The sequence below is a fragment of the Sesamum indicum genome, linkage group LG6, assembly GCF_026168435.1.
Source record: "Sesamum indicum cultivar Baizhima isolate 11 linkage group LG6, ASM2616843v1, whole genome shotgun sequence".
Taxonomy (NCBI): domain Eukaryota; kingdom Viridiplantae; phylum Streptophyta; class Magnoliopsida; order Lamiales; family Pedaliaceae; genus Sesamum; species Sesamum indicum.
The window spans coordinates 24518360-24542586 of record NC_142662.1 but is presented as its reverse complement, the minus strand read 5'-3'; the positions used below and the strand labels follow the sequence as shown (position 1 = coordinate 24542586).

At 31.9% G+C, this 24227-nt stretch overlaps 2 protein-coding genes and 1 pseudogene across 3 annotated transcripts; all 3 read right to left on the bottom strand.

Annotated features, from left to right (window-relative positions):
• Positions 1-1399: 1399 nt before the first annotated feature.
• LOC105163552 (uncharacterized) lies at positions 1400-5928 on the bottom strand. Its single transcript, XM_011081953.3, has 4 exons — positions 5276-5928; positions 2487-2770; positions 2182-2409; positions 1400-2095 (listed from the first exon to the last, which is right to left on the bottom strand). Exons 1-4 carry the CDS (start codon positions 5724-5726, stop codon positions 1562-1564), a joined length of 1497 nt encoding a protein of 498 aa, XP_011080255.1. The 5' UTR covers positions 5727-5928; the 3' UTR covers positions 1400-1561.
• A 4839-nt stretch (positions 5929-10767) lies between these two features.
• Positions 10768-13661, bottom strand: LOC148787950 (uncharacterized; annotated as a pseudogene). The gene is made up of 4 exons (XR_016066159.1): positions 13325-13661; positions 12017-12200; positions 11557-11857; positions 10768-11309 (listed from the first exon to the last, which is right to left on the bottom strand). The product of XR_016066159.1 is annotated as an uncharacterized LOC148787950 (transcript).
• A 4221-nt stretch (positions 13662-17882) lies between these two features.
• LOC105163606 (transcription factor bHLH130) lies at positions 17883-20743 on the bottom strand. Its single transcript, XM_011082018.3, has 6 exons — positions 19534-20743; positions 18836-19182; positions 18583-18750; positions 18372-18437; positions 18178-18246; positions 17883-18099 (listed from the first exon to the last, which is right to left on the bottom strand). Exons 1-6 carry the CDS (start codon positions 20081-20083, stop codon positions 18037-18039), a joined length of 1263 nt encoding a protein of 420 aa, XP_011080320.1. The 5' UTR covers positions 20084-20743; the 3' UTR covers positions 17883-18036.
• Between the last annotated feature and the right edge of the window lie 3484 nt (positions 20744-24227).

Here is a 24227-nt window from a genome sequence, read left to right as displayed (position 1 = left end):
GTTTAACGGTTCAGATCTGTTTCTCTTGGAAACTCCTCGGACTATGCATCTTGCAGTAAAAATTATATTCGAATTAGGAGTCGCAATCTGGTGGAAATCTATAATAGTGCTTGAATTTGTTTTCTGCGTGTTTTGTGAAAATAGTGAGAGAAAAATAAAGATAAATAAATATGTGTTAAAAATAGTATATATACTTGAATTTATTTTTTGAGATAATTTAAAATAAGTATAGTATGTTTAATATTGTGTTTTGGAAGACAAAAATTACTATTTATTGTCAAATTATGTTTTTTTTATATATATTTATGTAAATATATGTGTATATATATATATGTATTTATGTTAAGACAGTTAAAAACACTTAGATAAGGTGTTTGTGAGTGATGGCAAACATTTGGCATGTTTTGACTCGTTTCATAGATAATTTGAAAATGAAAACAAACATAGTGTATGTTTCCAACCCAATTCATTTAGTTTTTGGTTTAATATTTTTTAATATGAGTATAATATAATTTTGTTTAAATTAATTAAATAGATTATGAATTTTATATGGGTTCTAATGGGTACTAAATGGGTTTTTCATGTTTAATTTTCTATTAGTTTATCAAAAGTAATTTTAGTAATATAATACAATTGATGAAAGATATTAGTATATATTATAATCATGAATTTATTATGGATCCTATATAGATTGATGATGGGTATTAAATGGGTCGGTGATGGGTTCTAAGTGGGTTGATGATACATTTTAAGTGAATTGGTGATGTACATATGGGTTGGTGATTGATTTTAAGTTCATTAGAATTGATTTAATTATACTATATTACTCACTACTTTTCATATTTTTTATGAGAAACAAATTAAAAGAAAGTGAAGAATTTTATAAAACAGTAAAAACTTGCAATTCATATGTGATCAGTTTTTTTTTTAATAAATTGACAGTATACAACTATATTGTAGATTTCGATAAACATATTAAACTTTAATATTTAATAATAATTTATAATGAACTAACATGTACTATTATTATTACGATTGAAAATCAACAATTCAATTCAATTGGCTTTCTAATTCCAAAAACTCACTTGTCAATTCAAAAGATTTACTTGTCATTAATCATTTGCTCGTATAGGGTTAACTTAGTCACTACACATATTGAATATTAAGTGGGTTACTCAGCATCCAACCTAAATAATATAGCATAGACGTAGGGTCGAACCAATTCAATCACAGAGCAAATATGATATACTTATTATGTGATTAGTCACTTTTCCTAAATTATAATCACACAACAAGTGTATTGCACTTTTCTTGTGATTGATTCAAATTTGATCGAATCAGATCTGATTTAGAATTTTCCAGATATAACATGAAATTTTATATAACAGAACCCAGCGTAGAAATCAAAATTTAGCTCAACTATATATATGGGTTAACTGCTACAAGTGTACTACATTACATGAAGACGAATGCAGATAGATTGCACATATATGTACATAAAAAATGTCAAAGACAGAACACAAATAAGGTTAACTAAAAGCAAGACATATATATAATTATGTCACACCCAATTATTTGTAAGACCGAAATCATGCAACCGGAAGGAGAACTCCCCAGCAGTATCTCGGTCCAGCATAATGGCCGCCGCTCCATCACCCTCTCTACTCTCATACTGATCATCCGTCTCCTCTTCCTCTTCCTCTTCCTCTTCCGTCGGCAGCGCTTGATTCTCATTATCCCTACGCGCCAAGTGAACCTCAGTCGGCAATGACGGAGGGCACACCGACATGGCTCGGGCCCTGATGCTGCCCACGTTTGCGTAGTTTGCGCTTCTGTCCCATAGGAAAACATGGAGGAGGATTGGCACCCTAGCGTGGCGGTGGAGGGAGAGCTTCTGGCTGAGTGAAACCGTGTCGAAGCATCGGATTGCGCCTGTTGGAGAAACCATCCAGGGAAGAACTTTTTGGTTGGATATTCGGGACACCACCAGGAGCCGGGAGGTTTCGGATGCCTGCTTGTACAGATTGCTCAGCCCTGACCGGGCAGACGGTGCATCGTTGTCAGTTTCGATGACTGATGATATGTGGATGAATCCCTGTTCATTCACATTTTGTAACAGAGTCAAGAATTGTGTGATAGTTATGTTGTTTAAGGAATAAGGTTCTATTGTAGTATTAGTACCTCTTCTGTTCGGCTGATGGCAAATCCGAGCTTTGTGTCGGTTTCTTTGATCTTGATCTCGATTGGAATCTCCCCTGCAAGCGGGGAGAACCATAGACGAACAGCTCTTACCACACCGATGTCTATCCCGTGGTAGTCCTCAAAACCATATATGCTGGTGTTGGCAAGATTCGACAAGTCCGAGAGCGATCCCGCGCTTACTGTGGAAGAAGCAGTATCTCCAGATATCTGAACCACGCACAGCAAATCTTAGATCAACTGTATGTTTAATTTCAAGTCAATGTTTTTGGGACTTAATTAGGTACCTTTGTAAGAAGGGATTCGGTCTGAATGTTCATGAACACAATAGGAGCCCCCGATGCCTGGGAAGCATTGATCCACGCGTGGGCTCGCGCAAGGGTGTCCTCGAGGTCGTTGTACCGGGTACCGGCTTTGTCAGAGGCTTTTGGCAAGAAGAGGATGGAGTAAAAGCTGCTTGAATTGGGAATCGACAGCATCTCACCCATCCGCCTCTCCCACGGATACGAGACGTAACCGTCTTGAAGTGGAGTTCTCTCTAGTGCACTCACCATTCTTGAGGTTCTTGAAGCTAGAATGAATGTAGTAAATTAGCAAAATTTGCCCAATATCAAGAAACATATATAGCGGAAGAAAAAGTAGATAAAGGGTTCAATTTGGAAATCATTTCAAGACACATTTACAATTGTCCAAATCCACTTTTATTACGGCGATTTGATTCACAATCAATGATCTCTAAACATAACGTCAGGTCAGACTTCACTCTGCAATACTAGACTGCAACATACAACATCATGTGTAATGCAGGAAGAAGAAACACAAGCGGTCAACGTTGTACTACGTACTAACAGGTGATGGACTTAATTATAACTAATGTTGAATAGGTAAATGGGAATGGGTTGAAAGAAAGTAACATGTGAGGAAAACAGACCAAAGCTTCCGAGGAAAGTGAACAGGTTGAAATGCATAACATGTATATGTATATATTCGGACCACCTAATTGTCAACTACAAATATTCTTCTAGTCAAATGCTTCAAATGTATGTGGGTGCCCCTCATGGTTAGTTTACACATTCTTTTACAATATTCTTCTAAGGATTGTAATTAAGAAACTCGGCAGGCTGCAAAGCACGTTCCTCATGTCCTTTCATTCCTCTCTTTTCTCCGTTTACTTTTCAAAATTGGTAAATTAATTTAACACCCCCTAAAATTATGTTAAATTGTACATATACCTCATATTTTTTTGTAAAATTACAGCCATATCTCTCGAGGGCTGTTAGTGCAATATTTTCCAAAAAAGTATTCGTGTAAGCTCTGTCTTTTAATAGAAAATATAATTACAATTATAAATATAACCTCAAGAGGTATAGCGGTAATCATACAAAGACATGAAATGTGTTAACTTAATTTTAGGAGTGTCAATATAACTTATCATTTAAAATAAGACTCGAAACAATATCAAGCATACGGACATGTCATGCACTTTGAATCTGATCCTAGAAACTTGGAAAACCACGGCAAAAAATGAATGAGAATTAAGGGTTAAATATATTTTACACCCTTAAATTATGGTTATCGTCGCAATCATCCCCTAAACTATGAAAGATAACAAAATAATTTGTTGTTAACAAGATAAAAATATCCTTCTACTTACTCCCTGTATTTTTAATTTACTCGATAAAGTGATGTATCTCCTTCAAAACTCATTAGAAGAATTATAACATTTAACTACAGTTAATTGACATTGTTAATAACAAATAGCCGTAGTAAATAGTTATTAACCACAACCACACAATGGTTGTTGGCGTGACTTTTGAGAGGGTTGCTATAACATTTATCATGACTAAAAATCATAGCAAATGTTTTGACCATGGCTCTTTGATGCTGCAAATAATTTTTTCATGGCGGAAAAACTAGTTTTTTGCATCAGTTTTATTTAATCGTAGTTAATAATACTCATTTACCATAATTTCTTTAGCTATAACCACTAGTATTGTAGTCAATAGTAATTTTTTTTCTAGTGACTACTTTTAGTAATTTTAGAATTTTACTTATTTTTTGTTTAAAACATAATATGTAAAATCTATAGCATTTTACAAATTGTATAAGATTAAAAAAATATATTTATGACCCCAATCTATGTAATATATTTGACAAGGTAAATTATTTATTTTAAAAAATACATTTAAATAAATGTAAATTGTGATGTAACTATATAGAATTTATACATATTTTTGCATACTAATTATAAAAATCATGAATCTTGGGTATTATTTATAATAAATAACAAATTCATAATAATCCAAATGCTTTAGAGGAATAATTATAATAAACATATTTTAATGGCGATAAATAATAAAAAAATCTTCAACATAAAAATTTTGGACTATATTATGAAGGGAATTTTTGTTATCTTTTATAGTGTAAAGGGATAAATACGACTATACATATATTTTAAGGGTGAAAAGTGTATTTAACCCAAGAACTAGTAATGGTTTCTTTCTTGCTTCATTTTTATTTACTTTTTAATGGGCCACATTTCCTGCCCTGCAACTACATATATATATTTGCTTTTTAAGTAAACTTTTAGCCAAAATCAAATTCAACCAAACTGACATTAATTATATGATTAATACATATTACCCTTATCATATAATTTTAATATGCTCAAACAAAGTATATGAACTATGAAATAAACGAAGATGGCGCGACAAAGAATAATTTAATATAATTCTTTTTTAGAAAAAAAATGTTACCATTATTGGCTATATGTTTTTTAAGGGAAAATTCTAGTTTGAATTAGGTCTGGTCGAACTAAATTAATGACAAAACAAGTGTTCTTAAATTATATATCAATTACATAACAAATATATTATATTTATCATATAATTAGTCTAAATTTTTCGTTCTTCATAGAGCAAATAATACATAAAATTTGACACAGGCTTTTTATCAATTACGCAACATAAATTTGGTCATGATGCATTAATTTGGTGTTAATAATTCTGAACCCCCTCGTGTTCAAAGAAGTCTGCTAAAAGTTCCAAGCAACGAAAAGTCAACGTTTTTACCGTACCTTGCAAATTCAAGCACTCGCTCTCCGTCCGATCAAAGAACCCGACGGCGTAATTCGGGTCGTCAATGGCCCGCAAAACGTACTGCTTCTTCCCCACCAACTGGTCGCCGGGCACGATGCACGCCTGCAATTCCGCGAGGTCGTCGGAGCCGCGCCTGACCCGGACCCGGATTGACGTCTGTTTCTGCTTGAAGGAGTTGTGGAGGATCCTCTGCACGCCGGTCTTGCCGTTCTTGAACGGCGACTTGACCGTCAGGTTCCCGATTTTTAACTCCTCCACTATGTCGCCGGTCTGCAGCATGTCGCCGGTCCATTCGTCGGCCTTGGAGCTGCCCTTTAAGCATTCAATTGAGAGCACAACCGTCGAAGCTTTCGCCGGCGACGAGCCCGAAGAAGAAAACGGAGAGCTGTCGGAGGAGGAAGAGTAATACGGCGATCGATCCATTGGCATGTCGGTGTGGGGTTTTTGCTTTCACTGCATGAGAGTTTGAATTCCGTCCGTCCTTCTTCTCGCGAGTAGTAGTCCTGGTACGTAGATAGATATAAATATGTCTGTATCTATATTTATCTAAGTGTGTATGTATTTTGACGAAGAACAGATAAATGCAAAGAGAAAAAGCGTCAATGATCAGATTCAGGAAGAGGATTTGAAGAACTGTATATATGTATTTATTTGCAGAAAAGTCAAAAATGGGGAAACTGCATTTTTGGTCCAATATATTATCATCATTTTCAATTTAGTCCAATTTATTATAATTTTTTCATATTACATCCTATAAATTATAAACTCTTTTATTTTTAGTCACCGCCGTGACTTTTTCGTTTAATAATTAGCACAGAAATTATAGGGCATTATTCCAGCAAGTGTTTGAACTAACGATCCTATAACTTCTCCGTTAATTATTAGATGGAAAAGTCACGTGAGGACTGAAACCGAAAAAAGTTCTAATTTATGAAATATAATGTAAAAAAAAAATATAATGAATTGGATCAAATTAAAAATAAATCTAATTTCTAGGAATAAAAATGCAATTTTCTCTCTGCACCAAGAGAGAATAAATTTTCAAACAAGTACGACGGCTTTTCCTAGTACAATTTCTTTGTTATAGATTTCCTAGTTATGGGTCAAGTATTTATTTTTATTAATTTGGAATTGTTTTAGTATGAAAAATCAACTTTTTGACAATGACTATTATAATTAACTTTAGTGATAAATATTGGAGTGGGGTTTTTGGGGAGGTTCGTATTAGATATTTTGGACCTTGAAACGCTTAAATTCTTTTTTTTTTTCTAATTTTTTCTGATAATTATATTAATGAATAATTTATAAATATACTATAAGCAATTTTTAATATCTGACCGTGTCCTAAAATTAAAATTCAATGAATAAATTTGAAATCATGAATTCAAATATCACTGAACGTGTAGATATTAATCTCATTTTATACAAGTTATTGTAATTTATTATTTCGAAATTTTAGTATATAAATATATTGATTTCAATTCTTTCTTGAACAAGGGTTCTTATCGCATGATACTTAAATCCTAAAATGTAAGAAATATATTATTTTGTTTGATTGTTCAACATTGGAATATAAATCTTTGGAAGAAAAAAGTAAAAATAGAGGGAAGTCACGCAGTGAGATTCAATTTGTACTAGAAATTAATCATATACCACAAAATTAAAAAAAAAAACTACATTATAGACGAAGTATTACCAATTATGATAAATTAATATTTTTTAAATCATAGTCAAATAAAATAAATATAAAAATTTAAGTATTAATCACAATTAATCAATATTTATCGTAATTTTAGTATAAGTGATATTATGGCATGGTCTGCAATAAATATAATATTTAGTAACTGTTGCTTAGATGGTCAATTAGCATCAGTTATATATGATCTAATTACTCTAAACCAAAAAAAAAATAAAAAAAAAATCATATTTTCTTCAAGTTTCTATTACAAAAATCATGGAGAAATTAATGATGTTTTTGTCAAATGAATCCCAAAGTTGACACTAAAATATGTTTGAAATTGGCTTATTTATTTCTTAATTGTAAGTCCAATTTGTGGAAAATTATAATTCAGATTGGGTTTTATTCTTAATTGAACCAACTAATATAATAAATACAATATACTTATAGTATAGTTGGTGTATAATTTATAAAAAAGTATATTATATTTGTTTTAAGATTGATTTGATTCCCTCAAACTAAACATGAATAAATTTTTTTCCCAAGTTGCTCAAGAATTCTCAAATATGAATTGGTCCACCTGCCTCCAATACACAAAGATTCTTGTAAATTTGGTGCGAGTCTTGCTAGGGAAACATAATTGATTGGGTCAATTATAATACATATTTTTTTAAAATTTGATATAATTATATATTTTTTTATTTGAAAAATTATTAATGCTTATGATATTTAATAAAATTATATATCATTAATTGATATTTGGAATTGTCAACTTCGCCTTATTATATTTTAAAAAAAATAACTAATAGTAAAAGTTACACTTTTAATTCTACCAAATAGAGAGTTCAACACTTTTAGTTTTTTACTTTACGAAATTTGCAGAATAGTTTCAAAATTGAGAAAAATTCGATATATTTAATCCTATAAATTTCGCAAAGCATATGACTAAATATGTCAAGTTTTCTCAATTTTGAGATAATTTTTGAAAATCCCGTAAAATAAATACCTAAATATGTTAATCCTCTGTCCTATGAAATTAAAAATATAATTTTATCGAAAATTATTGAATTGGGCTGTCATTGAACCACGGTCAAAAATTAAAAAGATATTGATAATTTTTGGAATAATAAAATAATTTTGTTAATGCATAAAATTTTAGAAAAATTGATTATAATTTACCTTAATTTAGTTTTTTAATCAACTGTGGATGGGGTCGAATCGAAGAGTTGGATATTCTACTCTTCATTTGATTGTGTGCTAGAATCTTCCTACACCAATGGAATTTGACCATTTCCAATTTTTCATAAAGGAAGCTAAATCATAGAGTAATTTTTGTTACTGTCAAAAACCCTATTTCAGAAATTAAACATTCAAGTGCAAAATATGAACCCATATGAGAATTCATCATTATGTACTGAAAATCAATATGAGATCCAAATTTCATACTTTGTAATTAGGATTATAACAATTCATCGAACATGCTTCAAAATTTTCGCTTATAATATTTATTAACAGCGTATCGAAAGTTTAGGTTTGGGAATTCGGTTGAATCATACCCGTTCATAAATAAAATTTTTAAAATTAGGCCGTTAATGAGGCTTAAATCACGTGGTAAAACTAAAACTATCTAATTTTGAATTGAAATTTTATGTTATAAAGATCAATAAATTACTGCGAATGTCAAATTCTAAAATCACTTTTACATTGTTTTCCGACATCAAATAAAAGAGTAAAAAACCCGACACATTATTTTTATTATTGAGTTTAGAGACTAAGGTAAAAGTTGATGTTCTACAAATAAATACGAGATTTCGATTGTTAAGTTTCACAATGTTCATATGCATGGCCGGGGTATATTATTTGTCTTTCATTGTTCCATTCAATATTATTATTATTTAGGATTATAATTGATCGAATTATTATTTCTTTTTATAATTTACTATTCAATTATTTTTTTATAAAAAAATTGATAGTTATTAAAAAGTATATTAATCTAATAATTTCTTTTCAGATAATAATATAAAAATACAATCACACGGCTTCTAATTTATTTGTTTTTTAAAGTAAACGTCTGCACGTGTTGCCAAACTAGGAAGGTCAAGAATAACGTCTTTGGTCTGTGTTTGGAACATGGAATAAATGTCTAATATTAGATGGTGAGAGCTTTAATAACGTCTGAGAAGGAAAACACGTTTTATTTGACTGAAAAACACCACCTAGAAATAGAATTGTATACTATATATTCCAATTTCCCAATTTTCATGGAAAAAAAAAAGTATACATACATATATATATATATATATGTAAGCATACATTCGAAATCCGTCAATACGTGGGCATTTATTTGTGTAATAATAATTGTTGATGTATTATAATAATAATTAATAATTAGTTATAATTATTTAATATTAAATTTTTAATTATTAAAATTTATATTATAACTGTGACCGATTCATTACAAAAGAAAAAATAAATTAATAGCATACAATTAAGGCATAATGACATTTATACGTCTGACCTATGGTTTATTTTTGTGTCTTTGAAATATTATACATACACTTATAAAAAATATCAACATCGTTAACACAATCATCTTTGATTTTTAATAAGTTGTGCACACCCACTCTCGAAATGTTAATATTATCACACAAATTATTTATATTTTTTTGTTATCGAGAGTAATTTTTGTAATTATAAAAAAAATATAATAATAATGATTGTTTGTGTAAATACTGTAAATAGAACAGGAATCATAGGTGTAAATATTTCGTGAAACATATAAATCATTTCATGTATTCAGAAATTGTGGCGCCACCAACAAATGGTCCGTTTCCCATTGACATCGTTTTCCTGTTCTTCCACCTCCCAATACAATACATTACATGACAACCAAACTAGAAACGCTGTTTCCGAAAACACGAGAAATGTTCCAAAGAGAAAGGGGATTCAATTCAGGCAGGCGGCAAAACTAGGTCCCTCAAAATTAAGACCAATTACATGTTTATATGTAGTGGTTGAGATCTTTTATTTGTAAGATGGTATTTTCATTTAACATATAAGTACTAATATGATACCTTTATGTGTCGTAAATTTGGAGATTGTTGTCTCGAATATCAATTATTTTTATTAGGGTTATATCTGATTGGAAGATGCCTTAACAGGTAAGAGAAGAATTTGACAATAATAAGTAACTCAAGTCCCTTGTCATCTAACTGGTTAGAGATGTGACGATATTACAATCAATACCGTTGGTCTCTTAAATAAAGGACTTGGGGAGAATATATGCCCTGTTCCAGTTTCTACAAGCAACACTAAATGGTATGGTCTATGCTTATGCATTGTCATAACATGGAAGTGCGTTGTGCGATTTTTTCCGAGGTTTTAGTAATGAAATCAAAATGAAAATTATTAGTTTATTAACCATAGTGCCAAACTATAATGAGACAAGTCATGAGATTTTCACTCTCTCCCTCACACACACATATATTTATATATGTATAATACGCATATAACTTGGGTATTTCTTTAAAAAAATAAAAAAATTCAACTTATTGTATAGCCATTTTATTAGTGAGAGTGGTGAACCCTTCTTGAATGTTCCAATTATTTCCAAATTGCAAGGGCAGGGGCATGTTCTATAACTAAGAATATTACAGTAAACTTCTAAGACATTCTTGGCAAAAACAAGGGTAAATTTCAAGTTTCAAAGGGTATGAAGAATTGGATTCTGCATGAGTTTGTAGATATGATAAGGTTGTAATATGTCTTGCTTTCAGTTCCAGTAGTCAAGAATCAAATAATTACTCAGATGGCCATAGATATAATGGTCTTGACCAAGACCATGTTTGCTTGCACTAAACAACGAAAGAGATCTCCACAGCAGCCCCTAAACGGGATTACAGGACCAAGTGGGCTAAACTCCCGCATTGGAATATTCAACTGAATCTAATTCCCAGGACTGGACACCTACTCCTCTCCTCACATGCTTTGATTTCCTCTCTTTTGCTACATATATTAATTCAACTTGGTTCTTGACCCCTATTTTCAACTTCGTTTCTGTCTGCTAACAAGTCAATATTCATGAAGATATTACTTGTTATTCAAAGTATTTGCAGATTTCAATAGCCCTGGTGGACCAGACCAGTTCCCCGCATGAAATCTAATGGCAAACCTTGCACAAGTCTCTGTCTAAAGACGCACAACGCCCCACATGCCTATACCTCTAAGTATTGCTTGTGCCTCAAATTTTCTCAAGATTTTGCATTGCCATGGAAAATACGTCTGAGTTATAGGCATCATAATTCCAAAAAATTGAGCATCGCTTCTCCATTGACCTACAAAAATATAAACACCATCATAACAGAATATACAAGGCTGCAGTTTTCATTTTCATTTATTAACTGATGGAGAACATGTTTTATGCTTTTTTTCTCATTCAAAATCATCAAGTCCCAGAAACTGCAGGTCTAAAAGCCAATTGTTTCTCACTTTCCACAGTAAAGATCCCATTTATAACCCCCTCAGACAAGCAACAGTAGTTTATTATTGGTGATTGTTATGGTTCCAGTAGAAAATACTCACTAAGCCCCTCTCTTATGTGAAGCTACTTCCTTGTCTTCTCCTGCTTCTATTTTCTCCACTGGAAGGAAATTAGGTGTCTGATTCAGTGACTTCTCTTTATCACTTATCTGGATGGAGATTTCTTGCCTTTTCAAAGCCAGAGCTTGTATTGGGTTCCTAGGAGAAAGCTGTCTGAATCAGAAGATGGACCAGTTGAACTGTAAATGTCATAAAGTACGTTATCTGCCATTATAGGAAGATGCTGCACATTTGAACTTGCTGTTGTGAAGGATGATCGCCGGAATCTTGTTAGGTTTACCACCTGCTCAAGATACATCATATTAAATTCTAGAGCATATTGCTTGTGGCCGAATTTACCTTTAAGCATGAGAGTTTCTAACAAGGCTACATCGATAAATGTCAAGTTATGAGGACCTTTTTGAAGTTGTTTGGTAAGAATACACAACATGTATATCCTTACCTTTTGTTCCACAATTTTATGTCCTTTCGGAGCTTGTTGATAATCATGATCTTCCTGCAGATGATGTCTTCCAATTCTGCAAAGGTGCGAAGAAAAGTACACAGTTCCTTGATGGTGATATCCTTCTCCTCATATTCCTTCCGCAAGCTATTGATATCATGTTCAATGCCTAAACTGTCCAACTCTGGAAAATAAATAAAATTTTACGTTTAGGTAAATTGGGCAACAGTGAGGAACATGCTCCCTAGAAAGCCATTCATGTCATAAACACAACCACACTTTACTAGGTAGCAGTACCATAAATCAAGATCTTTCACATTTCCTGATTTCTGGATTTTTTAGACGCATTTCTTTATTTTAAATCTCAAAGCCAACATGCAACACACTTATCTCTGGCCCAGAATCCTCTAGCATTAAAAAACATTAACCAAAGGAAGGAGATACAACATCGAAATATAGACAAGTTAGTTATAATGAACAGTTACTTTACTTTCAATTTTGATGCCATCGTTTATGCTGTGGGCTGGAAGTTTGGATTTAATGACAGAACACAAATCATTCCAAACACTTCCAGAAGTTGAAAGGGTAAACTGTATATCAAAAGACCTGAATATCACCAAGCTGACAAGTCAGACATGTGGCGCTCCTCTGGTTCAGCTTCAGTGAGAAGTGGCATTTTATACTTGAACTCCTAATCCCCATTTAATCCTTTAGTTGAAGTATTAAACTAGAAAATGATGAACAAAAAGGACACATTTCATTCATTATCCATAATACAAATATTAACCTGATAAGACTATTTCGTTGCTGGATATTGACAAGACACAAGATAAAAAGCTCTAAAAGATCTACCAAAGAACCATTTGGTGATAACTATATTCATAAATCCCGAGTATTGCCGATTTAGCATACCGAATTTACAACCATGTAAAAAAAGTCATCCCAAGTATAAAATACTATCAAGTTAAATGCTAAAAATTTCGACCATGAGAGCGGGAGAAAATCACCCCTTGAGGCAACATACGAAACACTAATGTAAAATTACATACCAAAATTTTCGACCATATAAGTTGTGAGAAAATCATCTCTTGAGGCAACGTTCGTATAATAATTTATAAAAAAAGATAATTAAAAGAAAAGAACAGAAGTGCCGCTCCACCTTCCCCAAAGTCTTGGAGGGCTTTGTCACCACAAGTAAGAATTGTCTACTCTTGCTCACCCACCTCGAAACTGAGAAGAGGCGAACCCCACTAAAAAAATAAATAAAAAAAGATTTACACCCCAAAGGAGGGTTAGAAATAAAAATACCTTCCATCATTGATAGAGGAAGACAATTTGGCAACCGATTGCATGTTCCACAGTGTATAAAAATCCTCTAGTGTAACGGAGAGTCTCGTCTCTTGAAGATGATGTCGAAATCCCTCCAAACATATCAAAGAATTCTGAATAAGCTTTACTAATAGAGAGTAACAGTAAAAAAACTAAAGTGTACTTGATGGTGGAGTGGTTGAAGTTTTCACTTATGACCTGGGTTCAAAACTCAGCACACGCGACATTGTGTGCCTTCTCCCAAAATGCATGGAGCACCAGACGCGGGCTCGAGTTAGACTCAATAGAGCCTTGAGCTTGAGCTTACCTCTTTCAATGATAATACTTGGCTTGGATAACACATCTTCGGCCCGTACAATGCAAGAATCATACAATAAACACATACACCCCACCACACTACATAATTTCTAACACCATTATAAATACCCAAATATTATTTTTTACATCAAGTTACTACTCATAGAGGTGACCATTCAATAAACTTTCTCTCAAATATTCTCCCTATATATGCAATTTCACCTGGTGAATCATTGTGCCAAGAATAGAATTCTCTATCTCATCCTTTTATTAAAATCAAATCACATCAACCCCAATATATGAAAGAATCAAAAAGAAAAGAAGTGTTTGCCTCAACTAAGAACAATTTGTTATGTAAATAATGAAATTGAAAAAACAAAAAATTTTACTAGTTACACTACTCATGAAATTGCCATGGAAGCTGAAATTATATTAAAATTTTAATATCTTTGTTGTATTTGTCACGCAAAGGGAAATTTGCATTTTTCCCTCTCACTAGAATTTTTTACAATAGTTCTATAATTTTAAAAAGTTAGACTTGGCACACTCTTAATCCCATTGCTTGTGGAATTGTCAAAAATAGCTTCATAATTTTAAAAAATGTCTCATTTTCAATACTCCTTTCAATTGTTAGTAGAAAATCAGATGAGAATCTCATGGTCGTTTCCCTATATTATGAAAATATAACAGTCAAGTGATTTGCATTTTGAATTTTTCGTCAAGTTCTTAATAAAAGTTGGTAGAAAAACTGGAAATAAAACTTTTACCAATTATAAAACCAGTTGCATGAATCTCACAAGCATTAAAAACTGAAAATATACTGTCTCTAAATTATGTGAGGAAAAAAACAATTTCCCCTCACATTTGCAACTGAGTTAACACTAAAACTAAAGATTTTCATTAAGAAAAAAGAATCTGATTTGAATTGGTTCTTAGATTGTAAGCATTAGATTTAAACATTGAAGCAAAATTATGTGAAATGCGAATTTTAGAGTTTTAAAAGTATATAAAAAAAATTCAAAATAAAACAATAGAAATAAATTCATTTAGAGTTTCAAAAGTATCAGAAAAATCTATTAGATAATCAAGTTAAAATAATAAAATAAAAATTATATGTCCTGTAATATTTTTTTTGTTAAAAAAAAAATAACTCAGTATGTTCGAACTGACCAGATCGACCTGAGCCACTGGACTGAGTCGATCCCAAATATCAATACCTAGGATCGAGGCAAGACCAACTCAATCCCAAATAGACCGAATTAGTCTATTTTTTTGTTAAACAAATTGAATTTTGAGTCAATCTAACTTGATGAGGTCCACTGCGCATCTTGATGTTGAAGCAAAGCTACAAGAAATGGGATGGACGTGAAAAGAGGTTCATTCCACTTTCACTTGTTGGGACCATAAAATAAAGATATACATACATACATATACCTTTCTAGTCTTCCCTTCCTTTTCTCCTGTCCACCACAACAATTATACCCATAACTGGTTTTCAAGTGGCCACGTTTGTACACGTCACATTTGAGAGGATGTTCGGCTAAATTTACGTGAATGATATCATAAATTTATAAGATATTTCAAAATTTATAAAATATTCTATTTTATTTTAAAGCTAATCTATTAAGATATTTGAGTATAAAATTTATGGAGTTTATCAAAAGTTACTAAATAATAAATTTATAATTATTATGATAAAAACAAGAAAATTGTTAAAAATATTTACAATGAGACAGGATTTTTAATTTTTTTGTTTCAAAGAAGCCTATGTGCTGTCAATATTTTGTTTTTGGATTTCATGAGTACACTTTTTAAGAAAATTATCGAATATTTTATAATGTTTTATACGTGCATTTCTAAAGAAATTATAATAAATTTATAGTATTTTATGACTTTTTTAAATATTTTATTAGATATTTTAAATAATTTATAAACTCATCCCAATGAGAATCTAGCAAATCTAAGAGCAGATCATCTTGAACTCCTGTGGTTGAGAATTCTCCACCATGAAAAAGAGTTTTCTCTCCTCTTATGTGTGTGATATGGTTGAGATTTTTATGAAGGGATAAAATTAAGAATTTTATTCGCGATATGATAATTCACTAGGTGAAAATACGACTTACAAGAGAGTTTTTTAGTAAGAGTGGTCACTATCAATTAATAGTAGTTAGGTTTAAAAAATAATATTTTTGGTATTTATAATAGTGTTGGGAGTTAGTTATATTCTGTGGTGGGTTGTATTTGTTTAACATGTACCTCACATATGTTAAATTATTTTTTTATATATTTTTTACCAATATACATCACTGTGTAACAAATATATCTTTAAATACTGTTCAGGGAAGTTCAGTGGTTAATTAAGTTGAGTTTATGTGTATAAACAAGTTTAAAATTATGACCGTGAGTTTTATAAATTTAGTGGATATTAGCTTTATTTTACGTGGATTTATTGTATTTTATTCTATTATTTTTTATTATATTAATATATTGATTGAATCGATAACTATTCAATTTATTGATGACGTGGCTTACGATTCGATCGGAGCCTCGTTGCGCGAGGTATTATCCATTTTAATTTCATAAAAGCCTCACGATTTTATCTAAAAAAAGACGTCTCGCTAGGGAGAAGAGGTTTGGGCTTATAAGCCGCTCAACATTTTCATCTACAACTAATGTGGGATGTTTACTTACATCATTAGTCAATCAGAGTGCGAGGTATTGCCCAATCGATCTAACTTTTTAAAAGCCTCACGAGTTTGTCCGGTAAAGACACTTTGTTATAAGATTGACTGAGCTAAGACCTTCTTTCTTGTGAGCCTGTTAGTCGTGCAGTTCCTTCCTATGAAACTGAAGTTTGAGTGAACAATAACTCATTCAATTGGACATTAATCGAGTCGTAAGTCATATTAATTAATATTAATGTAATTATTATTTTTTTAAGGGGGAAAAAGAGAATTGGAGAGGGGGAATGCATGGTTAATATAAGCACATTTTTTTACAGGGGCATTGATGGTTTTAATAATTAATCATGAGTTTGATGTGGACAAGGTTGAGTGCGGACTGCGGACTCCAAAAAGAAGAGAAAACAATGAGGATGATGCTCACACTCAACAATGATACTTGCTATAAATGGAAACATGTGAGGAAAATGGATTGTAATAGTGGAATACAGTGCGAAGCATTATGCACCCAACCATATATAACTAATCCCCGCCCTCCATCATCATCAACATCTTTTTTCACCACTAAAATGAGTCTTCCCATTTTCACTTTGTACAATATAATGAAAATTTTCAAATAATTATTTAAAAGGATACTATAGTTACATATATATATTTATTTTAAGATAAAATTTTCAACAATATAGTGAATAAATATTTAATATTAAAAAGTAGAATAACAACTGAAAGTTTGTGAATTTTGAACCCATAATTTTATGTTATGGGCCTCAATTTCGATAACTAAATTAGCTATATATTATCATGTTGAACCAGCAAGTTACATAATTATGCATTTCCATTCAGTAAAATGGTAATTGTGGCACAAAATGTTTTAGCAGGAACCTTAACCTTTTTTTTTTTTTTTTTTTTTTAATTTTGTTAATATAAATCAAGATGATCAGCAGTCAAGAAGACTTTGATGTACTAGCTCATGGGAAAAATGAGGAATAAGTGGTAGTTGTGTATTTTAAAATCGAGACAAAGGTTAGATTTTTACCTTTAAGATAATTACTGCTCGAACTCTAATATTAATGGTAACGGCAATTTGTCTTCTAAGGTATAATGATTTACAATCTAGAAGTAACAATGTTACAAATTTTGAGATTAGCGAACCAAAAAATATTTTGAAATCCTCTTAGTAATACTATACTTGCAAAAATGTTTTTATTGCTTAACAATGCTATAGAATGAATTGGTGAAAATGAAGTGAATAGCGGGGCCCTATTATAGAAGTTAGGAACATATCATCGAATAGACATGTCCAATCGAAAAAAATACTTTAAAAAAGTTATGACTTTTCATCCGAATGCACACATCATTTCACCAACACATCGCTCCAACCAAAGAACACACATTGATTAGACACGGTTGGATAATGATTGGGCGTCATCAACCATCGTGCACGTGTGACAAACTTGTCAAATGTCCCATTTGGTAATCAAATCATTTATTTATAATTTAATGTGATCGAAATAAATTTACTTTTTAATTTTTCATTTGCCAATTTCCAACGCCAACGATGATCATTCCGAAGCACATCACAAGAAGAAATCAGCCTAATTCATTCTGACTCTACCGTCAAAGCAAAATAATCCACTCAGACATTGAAATTTGTACATCTAATCCAATACACAGACATTGAAACAATGAGAATTCTCATCCGTCAATCGTATTTCAATCTACGTAGGACTCCTGCTTAGCCGAGCAGGAGCACTTTGCACGATTGTCAGAAAGCGTCTGAAAAGTTGAAAGAGAATATTAGAGCAATTGGAGAGAATGGTAGTAAAAGTGGATGCAATTGCTGAAGGAATATACCTTTACTTGTCTCTGAAGATCCTTAATGTAATCAACAGCCAAATCCAACATATCAGATGTGTTTGTTTGCTGAAATTCAAGTCCAATGTTAGAAAACGGACAACAACTGATCGTGCATTCATTCAAGTCCAATGTTAGAACACGGACAACAAGTGATCATGCATTCATTCATGCAAGAAACTAGCAGCAATCACCTTTTCCATATTGGGCACAAGTTCTTGCAGCTTCCTTATCCGTTCGCTAATTTTGGTTCTTCTCACCTGAAAAGATAATTACATCAGTTTTTCGACTATAACTCGTTCATCTGTAATCCACATTGCTGTTCACGTCAAGCGTAAAGTAAGCAATTGCTGATGCTTTTACTGCAAAAGTAATGATCGTCAACATTTGAGAGCTTTATGTTACCCTTTCAGCGATGCTTCGAGGGTGAGTAGCAAAGCCCCTTTTCGCTCTGATTTTACATGGGACGGAATCTTGCAACAGCTTTTCCATTGCTGATAGCTCAGTGGAACTGGTAGGCAAACTTAGGTGATGCGACAATTGAGTTGTAGGCCGGTTTCCACCTTTGTTGTTCTGCTCATTGCAGTTGTTTTCTCAGCATTAATATTTAAGTTAGCCCAAAACAAGAAAAAAGACAATTTGGGCTGTGAGACAACACCTGATCATCTGAGACATTTGCATTTGAAAATCTTTTGTTGTCATTATCAGCTAGTTCTTGGAGGAAATTATCAGAGAGGACTGATGAATCATCCCAAGAGTTTGAAGTGAAACCTGGGATGTAGTCGCCATCGTTACTAGGATCATCGTCCAACGGTCCAGGCCCTCGACTGTTTTCACCAATGCCATTGTTCCCAATCTCAGAGATGGGATCCATCAGCCTGGAAGAAGAGAGCCTCGACGAGAATTCCATCTGATTCTTGAACCTGCTTGCAGAAGAAAACGACGCTTCTGCATTAGCACTATTACCACCTCCAAAGTTCCCGATCCCTCTCACTGATCCGAACTCTGTGAATCGAACATGTTTAGCACCACATCTAGCTCATACTCTTGTCGAGAAACAAATATTAGTCGAGAGAAATGCATAATTCAGCTAGAAAAATGAACCGCAGCCAAAATTAATTAACATCGATTCAGCCTTCTTCATAAAGAAACAATTTGCATCACTATCATCACTTTCTATATCTGCTCTTTGTGACTAGTTTATCACATCTACAGTATCATACAAAGGTTTGTAGCACTAATTAATTCCTATTTCATAGTATGATGCCAAAATTGGGAAGTAAAGCAAGGAATATTGACAGAGAGCCACACAAGAAACTGCAAAAAAATGTACCCATAAACAGCAAAAACAGTTACCATTTTCAATGCTTATGTTGGCGAGTAGTCCAGCAGGCGAGCTGCTATGACGAACGAGACTTGAACCACCAACGGCACCTCCTCCTTCGACCTTCATCGAGCTAAACGAATCGAATGGTCTATTATATGAATTCTGCATGGCAGCAGAATTTGCAGCCCCGGAATTATGAGTCTGATACACAATCTGAGAAGCCGAGGAGTAGTCGTTGCTCTGCTGCCTCTGCAACTGCTGCTGAGGGTCAGATTCTTTGCTTCTTGGTGGAAAAAACTGTGAATTCAGCTGTGATTTTGATGGCAGAGTCATATTTGAGAAGCTGTTTTCTTGAATTGTATCAGCAGTGCCATTCATGAACCTGGAGAAAATTCTCTGAGTCTCAGGACTGGAAGCTCGAGGGTTGAAGAGCTGCTCAAGATGATCTGCTCCAAAACCACCATCGGCAGTAGGAGTGTCTAAGAAGCTAGCAAAATAAGAACTCGGGGCGGACCGGTACCGCGTGAGGCCGGCAGAGCCCATCTGCATATTTTGCTGCTGCTGTTGATTGTTATTCATCAAATTTGAGAGCAAAGAATTGGCTGAAAACAGATGCAATGAATTTGCTTAGAGTGAGTAGTTGGTCAAAGCCCTTGAAAAAGTCTTGAATTTCAAGTTCAAAATCAACAACTGTCTTCTGATTCTACGTGATCACACACAGTGAAACACGTAGTCATGAACTCAAATTCACAAAATCAAGAACCCCAAGTGAGCAGAAAATGGGATTGAATCATGTATTCAAATTAGAACGAAATGTAAAGTAAGAGACTGGGAGTGAATCATTGAAATGAAAGAAGATAGAGATAGGATAAGATTAGTCAGAAAAGAAACCATACAAATACACATCAGGTTTCATAGACAACAAAAGAAGAAGAGAAAACAGCAACAGCAGCAAAAAGGGAGAGGGTCTTTTGTATATGTCCATGGGCAACTTTTATTTGCAACAACTTTTTGGTTTCATTGAAAAAGATTGCTCTTTTATCCACAACCACGAAAGGGCTCCAAGAATTGAGCTCAGAGTGGAAGCCCAAGAGTGGAGATGGTGGTAGTGGCAGACTGGAAGTTGGTTTAGAGAGAGAGAGAGAGAGATGAAAAAGAGTGGAGCCAATGAGAAGTCAGGGGTAGCAGAGATCTGGGGTTTTTGGGGCAAAGAAAATTCAAGAAAAATCGCATTAATGACCCTTTGAATTCTATGTAGTTTGTTGGTATCTGTATGTATGTATGGGGTTGTACTTAATTTGTCATAGTTAATGATGCAATAAAATTGACAGTCCCACCGGTTTTTGGGCTATAGTTTGCAGTTGACCTTTTTCGCGACTTTCATGTCTCCACTTTAACTGCTAACATTTTCCCTTGTGCTTCTTCTTTTTCCCCAAGGGTTAGATCAGAAACCAAATTAATATATTTATTTACCAATTTTTTTATATTTGACATAATTATAAATATATTCTTGTTATTAAAAAAATTATAAATAAAAGTTTTAAATTAATGATCATCTAATACAAAAGCAGGAACCGCAAGTATCAATCGGTCAGTCATACTATGATGAATTCATTCTCGGGCCGTGTACACACCACCCGACTTGCTATATCGGAAGTTGTTACCTTAACCACAAGCAGGGGGATGCCGAAAGCAGGACTAATGATTGGAGTGAAGTCGTAAAAAAGGTAATATGGAAGGTGCGGCTGGATCACTTTCTTTCCAGGGAGAGCTGGTGCTTGTGCTAGCCTGGAGTTATATGTTAAACGATCATTAATTTCAAAAATTTAAGTTTTCAAACAATGATACAATATTTATAATTATGACAAATTTCAAAAAAATTCTTTATAATGTACCCTATATATACTTAACTATTGAAACACACCTAAGTATGCTTCTAATTATGACAAGAGGGTTATATGAATAAAACTAATTGATATAACTTTTTAACTAATAATGTTTATTTATGGAAGAAATAAATATAATTAATTAAGTGTATTTTAATCAATCTTTATATTATCTATACTCCGTGCCTTAACATAAAATACAGATATATATATATATATATTATAAGATGAAATATAAATTTAAAATGAAAAGATTCGAACTGCTCTTTTTAATCATAAAACACATATACTTCCAATATTCCGTACATAAAGAAAAAAGTAAAGATAATGACTAGGGAATATATCGTGAAAATTAATTAATTTTGATGCTAAATATTAGCGTATATTATAATTGTCTTTCATGAAATTTGTTATAATTATAAATATTTTATTATTATTTAAAAATTATAATTATCCTTCTGAAATTAATAATTGTCTAACAAATATCTCTTTATGACAGCTCATTACGAAGGTATTTATTAAACTATCATTAATTTCAAATATTATTTATAATTTTTTAAATAATAATAAAGCCCGCTATATGATTTATGCTAAATAGCAAACATTCTAAAGGTACTTATATATAGATTGAAAATAATGAACTTAATTAAACATTCTGCCTAGAGTATAAGAATAATGATCTCAACACTTTTACAGTAGAGGGCCATAATTACTTTCTCTGGATTAATTGTCAAAAATAAATTTTTTATTCACACTAAGTCCAACTTACCTATGTGAAAATTAAAATAGGTATATTGTCGTATAGAACTCCCTTAAACTAATAAAAATGTTCAAAAGAAATCTTAATATTTTGAAAAATAATTTTTAATTTATTAAGATTGGAGGGAAAAAAATTAAGTGTTAGTTGAATTATAGTTTTTTTATAATTAGTAAATGTACTAAATAAATGTTAGTCGTAATTGTGCAAGTAAACAACACGATAAGAGGAGGGAATTAGATCATTCTTTTGAAAATACTAAGGTGCGTTTATTTTTTTTTTAATTTAGAAAATTTTTTATGTGTATATTCTATTTTAAGAGTTAATTTGAATTTAACCCATTTTTATTTTCTATTAAGGAGTTGAAATCATAATTAATTATTTAAATCCATATCGAAGTAGCTAGCATCCGTACGCCAGCCTTCAGTTCGGTGAATGATGTTCATGTAATACGATCAGCATTCTGTGTACATGAGGCATTGTTCGTTTTAATTTTGTATACGTTTTATTAATTTCATCCTTTTCAAATACGTCTTGCTGGGGACAAGGCCAAAAGTTATTATGAAAAATAAAAATTATTTTGTAAAAAGTTAGTAGCTAATTTGAAGATAATCCCAAAATTTAGCATTTAGTAAATTGATAACAAAGTTTGGTATCCTAAGATGACTTTTTGGTTCTTTAAAATAAATATGCCAAACTCCACCTAACTCTAATCTCCAAACAAGGAATATATATATATATAAAATTAAACAAAATAAAATAAAAATAAGGGTTTGTGGCACTCATCAACAGTAGAGGTGTTAGAGATTTAAGATATTAATAGGCCCACTTTCCTACAGCTAATTGAGTAATTAAATTAATGGACAATTAAGTCAATAAAAGTTTGTTTATTGGTTAATTAGTTTATAATATATTTGATGATTCACGCCAGATTTCAGTACATTAATAAATAGTGCATTCCATTATTATCGGAGATATGTATCTCATGCCTAGGGAACATTGCACACTTTCTTTATCTAATTCATAATTAAAGATATAACAACATTATACATAATTAAGAATATATATGAAGATAAAGATTTATTATTATAATTTGTGGAAAGGTGTGGTCACATGGCGTAGGTGTTATATATATTGGCCCCATGCCCCATAATCAATTTCACTAATTTTTTTATATAAAAAATCTATTATTACTAACACATATATATATTAAAATCGACTATTTCAAAATTTGTTATATATTTTGGATCGATGTACAAAATTTTCTCAGAATTCTGCAGAAAAATATTAGCTGACTTTTTCGCTGATAATTAAAGTACAGGGAAAAAGTAATCAGACAACATGTGTATTAATTCTTTCTGGACGTGTTGATGAGAGTATTTAACTGTCGTTGAATATTTAATTTAGATCATAATTTCTGATTAGAATTGTGATGGTGATATTCTCTTATTTGAAGAAATATATATTTGTATTTTCTTAGAAAAAATAATTACAAATGTTTGATGTAGCAAACGATATAAGTCATCAATGTTGAACATTAGTGCATGTGGTCCCATGACATCTTTGAAATATAGCTTTCAAAATAATTACTAGCATCTTATTCTAGAATACATATATATATATATATATATAGCCGTGTTATTGAAATTTGCCTATGAATTTTATATGGAAGCAATAATTATATAATTATATTAATAATTTACTAAAATCGTGCAATTAAAGAATATATTGATATAACTAAACATTATGAATAAATTATGATAAGTTTATATAAAGTAAGACAAATACTCACATTTCGATGATTCAACTTATGACCTCAAATTTGTTCTTAAAACAAACATACAAGCACGTTGGAAACAAACCCATCATTATGTATATATATATACATAATTATACTGGCCTTCTCTGAAGTTTGATGTAATTATACATAAACCTCATATAGTTTGAAAAAATTACATCTAATACCTATTAGGTTTGCTTTCATCTAACAAATAAGCCCTCTATTAGTTAAAATTATCACCGAATTTGCTTGTACTAAAAAACAATCGAATGAAAGTTCATGTTTACCGGCAATTGAGTT

Coding starts and splice junctions, on each gene's coding strand:
- LOC105163606 (XM_011082018.3), bottom strand. CDS start 20,083: ATGAATAACAATCAACAGCAGCAGCAAAATATGCAGATGGGCTCTGCC. Junction 19,183..19,533: donor CAACATAAGCATTGAAAATG/GTAACTGTTTTT, acceptor TTCGATTCACAG/AGTTCGGATCAGTGAGAGGG. Junction 18,438..18,582: donor CTCGAAGCATCGCTGAAAGG/GTAACATAAAGC, acceptor TTATCTTTTCAG/GTGAGAAGAACCAAAATTAG.
- LOC105163552 (XM_011081953.3), bottom strand. CDS start 5,726: ATGCCAATGGATCGATCGCCGTATTACTCTTCCTCCTCCGACAGCTCT. Junction 2,410..2,486: donor CCGAATCCCTTCTTACAAAG/GTACCTAATTAA, acceptor TGCGTGGTTCAG/ATATCTGGAGATACTGCTTC. Junction 2,096..2,181: donor CCATCAGCCGAACAGAAGAG/GTACTAATACTA, acceptor GTGAATGAACAG/GGATTCATCCACATATCATC.